The sequence below is a fragment of the Protobothrops mucrosquamatus genome, unplaced genomic scaffold (genome assembly GCF_001527695.2).
Source record: "Protobothrops mucrosquamatus isolate PMUCROS unplaced genomic scaffold, P.Mucros_1.0 scaffold448, whole genome shotgun sequence".
In the NCBI taxonomy this organism is placed as follows: Eukaryota; Metazoa; Chordata; class Lepidosauria; order Squamata; family Viperidae; genus Protobothrops; species Protobothrops mucrosquamatus.
This window is the reverse complement of record NW_015386771.1, coordinates 781,833-790,477: the sequence shown is the minus strand read 5'-3', so window position 1 is coordinate 790,477 and position 8,645 is coordinate 781,833. Positions and strand designations below refer to the sequence as shown.

Below are 8,645 nucleotides of genomic sequence, written 5' to 3'. Positions count from 1 at the left end.
TTGAGAAACACTGGTCTATAGAAAGGAAAAATTGGAAGTATTAACATAATTTTTAATGTAATCATAGAAGGGCATGTCATGAAAACAAAGGCAAAATGGTAAAATGATAGGTAAGGTGGCTAAATGAGGTGGGGAAATGTGGCTGATCTTTAAGCATCTATCAGGATATATTCTTGGGTGGAATATGAAGAGTCTTCACTATTTGTAAGGGATATATCTTCATGATGTGACCTCCATTGACACAAAAGTGGTATTTTCCCTTGGAGTCCTGAACCCCCTACAGGATGGGTTGAGCTCTCTCATCTCTTCCCCAAGATTCATCCATAGTCATTTAAGTGCAAGTATGTTTACGTGTTGAATCTTGTCAGGAGGGCAGAGTTTTGCTATGAGTCAGAAGCAATGTGAAAGCTAATATTATAATAATAATAATAATAATGATGATGATGATGATGATGATGATGATGATGATGATGATGATGATGATGATGATGATGATGGAAGAGAACTTGGAGGTCATCTAGTCCAACCCCCTGCTCAGGCAGGAAACCCTATACTATTTCAGACAAATGGCTGCCCAGTCTCTTCTTAAAGATTTCCAGTGTTGGAGCATTCACACCTTCTGGAGGCAGGTTGTTCCACTGATTAATTGTTCTAACTGTCAGGAATATGTGAAGAGGAAAATGATGATGAGGGTGAAAGTGAGGAAGACCAGCTCAAGGTTTTGGCTTTCCATTAGCCAAAGAAGAAACTGTCTCAGCCACAGATTTGAGGAGCCATGATGCACTTGTAAGTTATTATTTTTTTTTAGCATGTCCCAAAAATATTTTCACTGATTGGCCTAGGGGTATTATGTACCTGTGGTATGGTGCAGGAGCACCAATTGCTACCATGCAAAATGTTTTGTGGTATTTATTCTAAAGAGTCCATCCCTATTCCTTTCAAATATTTTGGACTGCGGTGCCTTGGATTGGTGGGAGCAACATTTCAAACATCTGGAAGACTTTAGATGGCCTTTTCTAGTTTAGTTTTTCTTCAATTCTATTCTACTAATGCAAGTGCATTTTGTATGGTTGAACTTCATTTGAAATTTAATATTTAATATCAGATCACCTTGAGCAGTCTACTTTAAAAATAGTTCTGCTTGCAATACTTCTTTCTCAAAGGATCAATGTGCACACACTTTTTTTTAAATTCCATGTCAATTTATTAATATTAGAGACTGACTGCTCGGATGGAGGGCAAGTCTTAAAAATCCTTAAAGGGGGGGGGGGAGAGAGCAGGATATAACATTCAACAAAGAGGATACTATCAGATCTTTCAACAGCCAAACCAAAGCCTGCATTCATTGTGCACACTAGGAAACTTTAAAGAGTAGGGGCAAAGAGATGAGATACATAAACTTCAGGGATCCATATTTCTCTTGTTTCTGTTGCTTAGAATCTGCTGCTGTTCCAAGGTTGTTTTTTTCTCTGTTTGTAATCCATGAGAATCTTCAAGAAACCAAGATACAGCAAAATGGCATAACAGAATATGTGATGCTTTGTAATAAAATAAAAAACCAGCTCCCTTACTGTGTAAATAACATGGATAAAGATGAAGCAGAAAAAAAATAGGGCATACTGGTTCTGGGGCTGGAATAATTCATGGAGCTGTTGTCCAATCTGCAAGTGAAAGGAACACAAAAGAAACAAAAAAACACGGTGAAGTTGTTAACAGGCCCATGCGTCTGAGACAAAATTCAAAAAACTGAGCAACACAATTTGTAAATATCTGTATTTCCCTAATGTGTAGCACACTATACCTGGAAATTAAACTATACCTGATATTTGTCATGTGTATATGCAAGCATTGTCTAATCTGGCCACTGCTAAGTTCTTTCTCCAAACTGTCTCTTCCATTGGCTAAGTTCTTTCTCCAAACTGTCTCTTCCATTCAAGACCTCAAAGATGCCAAAATAATAGAACCAAAGGTAATCTTCTCAAGATCTCCCCTATGTGTCATTTGCCTGATAAGCTTTGTCGAAAGAAGCCACTTAGAAATACTTTGGTTAAACTAAATAAAAATAATGTACTGCATCATAACAGCATCTCCTGTGATCAGACACTGGTTGTGATACTATTTCCTCACTTTCATCTGCAATATTTGTCTCCTTTACTTACTTCCTCCTTTTTAAAACCATCTTTGCATCCAAGGATACACATCTGCCTCTGTTTGCATTCTCAAATTGCAAGCAGTAAGTTTAATAACCAAAAAAAATGTATCAGCTAGCCTTGGGATTTCGGCATCTCAGCCATTCCTTCACATTGCCTTTCCAGTTCAGTCAATCCAAAGTCATGTCCAAGAGGAAGCAAAGAAGAATTAGTGACAGCCCTCCTCAGTAGAATCCTTCTGTTCTTTCCAAACAATAGCAATACAGCATCTACCAACGAGGAATCTCCATGGGAACATGGAGATGGATCCCATCAAAAATCAGAAAACACCAGCCTAGCTCCCCTTTTCTTGGTTTTCAATGCTACTTGTTTCTGAAAGTTCATGCTGGAAATTTCTTGAGACTGCCTCTATCATAGAAACTGGAACTGCTTTGTTTGTTAATCACTTTTTCCTGAGAAATTGCAGAATTCTTTACAGCAGCCTTCCCCAAACTGGTGGCTTCCAATTGTGATGGTTTCAGTACATTTGAAAGACGCCAGATGGAGGTAGGTGCATTAAAAAGTGGTCTATCATTATTAGGATAATAAACAGTGACAACACATATTTGTAAACATAGGTTTTAGTATGGAACTAAGCAGTTGAAGATTTGTATAGTTCAATACCAGCAACTTAACAATGGTTAAAAGTCTAATACTGTAGATGAGCCAGTATAGAATCTGGTTTTTATTTTTATCAAAAGGTTTCTTTTTGTCTGCTATGCCTTCCCACTTACTGATTGAGACGAAGCCTTTTGCCGTAGCTGTTCCATTTTTTCTTCATGCAGACGTCGCTTTTCATTATCTTCATGCCTATATTTTAGCCTAATCATGGCACCATCCAACCTCATCTTCTCCAAGTCAAGATCAGTGGTTGTGATCTGTCTTCTGTTCAGATGACCCATTCTTTCCAAACTGCTGGCCTCACCTATCCTGGGGTATATTTCTGGTGGCATAGCATTGCCCTCTATTTGTGTGGTGATTACCATCTGCTCTGCTTGACTCTTATTGTCTAAGATTTCTGTCATATCATCAGGAAAGTAGGAAGAGCCTGGAGTCTCCCTTGCAGCATCCTGAAAATAAAAAGTATCGCTTTAGTCTTTATGTTTTACCCATCACATTCAGCCACAAGAACTAAAGAAAGGATCTGCAGAATTACATCAGGGCCAGTTTCATCCATGTTTTCTTTTTCTCATTAGCTGACCAAACTTCTTTGTCAAAAGTACAAAGAGAGTTCATTAGTATGATTGGATACTTCCAGTGGGTGAGATAATGTAGCTTTCCAGGAATAATGAGTTATTTTCAGCTAACTGGAAGCAAAAAGGAAGTTTACTTCAAAACACTTTTTTATTCCATTGCTGCAAGAAGCAGGTGAGGTCTTCTTGTATTAAACAAATATTGGGATTCTTTGCTGTCTTTTGCTGGTCTTTAAAAAAACTCAGCTAGCAATAGGAAATAGTTGATGCATTGCCTAATCTACTTTTAAAGATGCATCTATTATTAATTACTGTGGGACTAAATCCCACTTCCTGGGATCTGAGAAGAATTTCTTTATAAAAGGAAAAATATAGGGAAATGGTAATACATTATCTCTTTGGCTGATGTTTATTATTTTTATGAATTTATAACACCAGCATGCATCTTTGTTTGATAGCATGACTCAGTCTGTTCAATGAGGGCTTCTGTAAAGGAAGGTACGTACTTCATGGCCACAAAGGCTAACCCTACTTCCTATCATCAATAGACCTGACATTATACTTATTTAGAAATATATATGGAGCATCTTGGTTGTTTCAGGTCCTGTTTTATGTCAAGGAATAGCATAAAGCATAAGAACCCATCTCATGCATGCTGAATATAAGCCAGTGAACAGTGTAGGAAAAATAATATAGGAAAGAGCAAAGGAAGAACTGCCCAGCAGATATGCCTTGTTCCCCTCTCCAGATGTATAAGGAAAGCAGATCAAGTACCTAAACCACTTCCCAAATAAAGCTTAGAGATATCATTATTTTGTTCTCTGGGGTAAAAGAGATACTAATCTGAGGCAGGAGGATCATTATGAAAGGATAACCCAATGGTTACAGAGACCTAGCTGAGAAAGGAGAAGGCAACTAACTTCTCTCACTGATGCAGAAGTCCAGTGTGGCTGTTGTCTATAGGAATTACATCTCATTGACCAAAAGCTCCACGCAGGAAAAGCTGCTACTGAATCCATACTAGATTAAAGTGAACACAGTTGGATCCCAGGAGCCAAGTTTCCAGGCATTTTGTTGAATATACTCTCACTGGAATGTGGGCTGGTTATCTACCCTGTTAGCATTTCAGACACTGGTTGAAGCAGACATTTTCCAGAGAGCATTTAGGGAATAACTGGAATTGTGTTTAATTGTTTTGAGTTTAATTGTTGTCTATACATGATTATACTATTCATGTTTTTATTTTTTGTTATATTTGTTTCCTTTTAACAATCCTGTAATCCCATGCATCAGAGTGGAGTCGGGCAACTGAATGGACCTGAGATGCCCCTCCTGATGCCTACGCGGAGTTCACAGCAGATATTCTTTGCGCCCGGAGACAAAAATATCTGCCGCTACCTCCTAGGATCAAACTCACAGCCTCTTGATTCTGAGGTAAGAGTTCCACTTCTAGGCCACCATGCCTCTCTTTTATTTTTGTTATATATCTAGGAATTATTATGTTGTTCAAAATTAATTAATTAACTGAATCTGATATGTTTCCTATTTTGAGCCCCTGTTGTCATGTTTGGGGGGCCAGAATACTATAAAGATATTGCTTATATATTGTCTACTCTTCTGTACAACAGCTTTTCTGACTTTCTCATGCCAAAGTTAGGTGATGGATAATTAATAGAAACAAAAGCTACCAAACCACTACTTCAAGTAGGAGATGGGAGAATGGTATGAAGACCCAAAGGATTTCTGGAACAGAAATTCTGAAACTCTCTGCCATCCATTCATCCATGGACCTCATCTCCATTACAAATATGTTATTCTTTTATGATCTACATCAGACATGTCAAACTTGCGACATCACGTGATGTCACGCAACGTATCGGGATGGTTTTGCCATTGCTGGCAATGGGGTGGGCGTGGCTTCCAGATGATGCATCCGGCCCATGGGCCGGCACTTTGACACCCCTGATCTACAAGAAGAGATGGCCCATTGCCTAATGGTAGGGCAGAAAAAAGGGCAAAATGAAGACTTCCCTCATCCATCTGCGACATTTCTTCTCACTTACCATCTTTTCCTTATGCTTTTTAGAATCTTTAATTGGGGTTATCTGCACAGCAAACTCAATTCCTGCCTGCATGTCCTTGAATTCTACATTGCCTCCTTGATAAGAATATTCAGACCCTTCCAGATTACTAGTATGATCCAGATCTGCTTGAATCTCCTTGTCTGTGTGGTGCACGGACTCTGTCTCAAAGTTGGAGAAATCAGAAGATGAATGGGGTTCTCTGGATATTTCCTGAAACAGATCAGATATGATGGAGGACTTATACAGTATATAACCTAATAGAATAATAGATGTAACTCTTCTACAGAAATGAAAAACTTTGGGTATTCCTATCTCCTTCTTCATTGTCCTGCTGGCTGAAGCTTCTGAGAGACTGAATTCTGGAAAACCACAGATTCTGTATTCTTCTTTTATAGGAATTATCCCTGAATGTGTTGCAATTGCCAAAGGGGGTGCAACAAAAGTAATTAAGAAAGTGTTCCCCAACTGCCTGTCCCCCCAGTCTTGATGTGTTAAGACTTGATCCCAACCAGCATGGCCAAGAAACTGTTAACAGGAGTTATTCTCAAACTACAGCTATTGAGCATTTGGAAATGCTGCTTTAATTCCTGGCTTAATTAATTGTTTAAAAAGATTTCACTATTTTTTTTTAAAAAGGGCTTGTTCGCTGGAAAGTCAGCAGCCCAGGTTCAAGACCCAAGCGCCATGTAACAGGGTGAGCTCCCGTCCTCACCCTAGCTCAGGCCAACATGTCAGTTCGAAACTATAAAAATGCAATTAGATAAATAGGTACCACTTCAGTGGGAAGGTAGCAGCGCTTTGTGATGTCATGCTGGCCACATGGCCATGGAAACATCTTCAGACAGCACTAGCTCAATGGCCTTGAAATGGAGATGAGCATTGCCCCCTAGAGTCAGCAATAACTAGCGGAATAAAATCTGCAAGAACTCCTTTACCTTTGCCTCACCTTCTTCCTATTTTCCTCCAATAACTACAGAAAAAGGAAGTTCTAAAAGGAAAAAACATCCCTTCTTTTTGGCCTGTTGTCAGCAGGGCCCTTAAATATGTGGAATGGTTTACATCAGAACTCTCCAACCAATTCACATTGTAGACCCAGGAGTTCAATAAGCTATCTGAATGGGGCATACAAGTTTTCATCCCTGCCTGTCTTGAGTTTATGTCAAATTTGCAAATGGGTGCCATTTATATAATGCAGTGTTTCTTATGTTTTATTTAATTATTTGAAACACTCTTTTTCAACAGGATTAAACTCAGTAATGTATTAGAATTTCTTACCATCGCAGATCTATTCCCAATAAGAAATGTACATCTGTCTCTGATTTTAAGGCAACAGCCTCTATTGTCCTATTTGCCCCATCTAGAAGACCTAAAAGCAGCTGCCCTGGTTTAATACACAGACGTGTGCGCTCACACTCAAACTCAGGCCCTGATTCTCTCCTAAACTGCCACAGTAGTGATGTCAAAAAAGTTCTACACTGTGATGACAGAATTTTCTGGTTGCCATAACAGTTAAGATAAAGTGTTGCTAAGGAATCAAGTGTGGATTCCAGTCAAGATGCTCACATCTCACCAAAGGAGTCTTTTTATAATTTGTTGAGAAGGACTAGAAATTTATCAGCAGTCTGTGATATGGCCCACTCGATATATTTTAATTCACTGAAATATTAGTAAGGAGTCAATCACCTTCTTCCACAATCCAGTTGAGGTGTAGGAAAAGGGAATTTTCCAGATATAAACATACTGTTCTCTCAGTTATGATGATGTTTTAGAGTTTTTAGATTAACACAGTGTAGCTTTTTTCTAATATACTGAATAGTGCCATATGCATAACAAACTATAGAAACATTTCTATACAAGCTTTTCTGTATAGGATTTTATGAATAGTTTCTTAACTGTCTCATTTTCTCTTCTCAAAAGTATTCTTATCCCAGATTTGATATCTTCAGTCTCTTAGACAGTTTTAGTATTTTCATTTCTTGGGCTTCCTTGTGAGCTTAGAGAAAAGAACAGAGAAAATCACTTTTTCTTGAGCTTGGAATCCCAGCACTCTTGTCCAGCTATCCTTGGTTGTATTTGAACTATCCTTTCCAATTGTTCCATCAACCAGTTCTCTTTACAGAAAACTAAATAAATAATCTTATGCACTCATGTTGGGTCCTCAGCTGCAGAGACCCCCTCCAGCTGCACATGGATTTAGCATGTCCACTCCATACAGCCCATGAACACCAAACAATGTCCAGCTACCAACAATAACCTTTACTGTTGAATACTCCGACCCTTATATTTGCCTCAAATGGTGTGCCTGCTTTCAAATGTCTATGTGATAGTTTGTGTGGTGATGGAAAGGGGAGAAAAAACTTTAACTTTGACACCTTTTTGTAACATGCCATATGCAAGACACATGGGATATGTTGTTACCAGGAGAATTACTATCCACCCTAAAAGACAGAGTGCCTTGGAGAAATCACATCACTCTACCTGAACCATGGACATCATGAAGGGAGGAAGGAGAGTTAAAACCTATCAATGACATTTTTTTAATTATTGCTGGTGTCAGACTACATAAGCAAGGAAAGAGCACACTGGTGATTTTGTACACATTTCAGTTTTCCAAAGCTAGATCTGCCATTAGGCCTGCTGCATTCTTACTGGGGAGTGGAGTCCACAAATATCAACCCTTGGATCAGAGTCTTTCTAAACTACTTTTTCTGCTGTACTGTAACATCATGTTCCAGGCTGAAAGAGGAATACCTGGTGCTAGCTTCTTATTTCTCTTTTTTTCCAAATTGTATAAAGGCAAGCAGGAATTAAGCTGGATATACTCAGTCTCAGATTCCCTTTGCCTTTCTTCAAAAAGCAAGGTTCTAATTCAAAAACATTGGCTTTCCTACAACAATGCTTATTTTCAGATAACATCTGTCTGTTTAAAAGACTCTCCCTCCCCTTAATAGATATGGTTAAGCCCCTCAAGTTGCCAGAGGTGCAGCGAGAGCATGAAGGAAGCTGAGTCTGGAAGCTTGTGACATCATGAAGACAGTTAGCCTGGAATGCAGATTTGAATAATCTGGTTTTAGAAACCAGGAGAGCTGGGATCTGACTGAAGGCAAAAGGACAGATTTAATTTAATCTCTAAACATAGTGTTATCAAGCTACTTATATCTCTGACTCTGGTATCTAGG

At 38.7% G+C, this 8,645-nt stretch overlaps 1 protein-coding gene across 1 annotated transcript; it reads right to left on the bottom strand.

Moving 5' to 3' along the window:
* Nucleotides 1-1,287: 1,287 nt before the first annotated feature.
* Nucleotides 1,288-7,959, bottom strand: TMEM247 (transmembrane protein 247). Its single transcript, XM_015816419.2, has 4 exons — nt 7,945-7,959; nt 5,446-5,676; nt 2,924-3,259; nt 1,288-1,661 (listed from the first exon to the last, which is right to left on the bottom strand). Exons 1-4 carry the CDS (start codon nt 7,957-7,959, stop codon nt 1,434-1,436), a joined length of 810 nt encoding a protein of 269 aa, XP_015671905.2. The 3' UTR covers nt 1,288-1,433.
* Between the last annotated feature and the right edge of the window lie 686 nt (nt 7,960-8,645).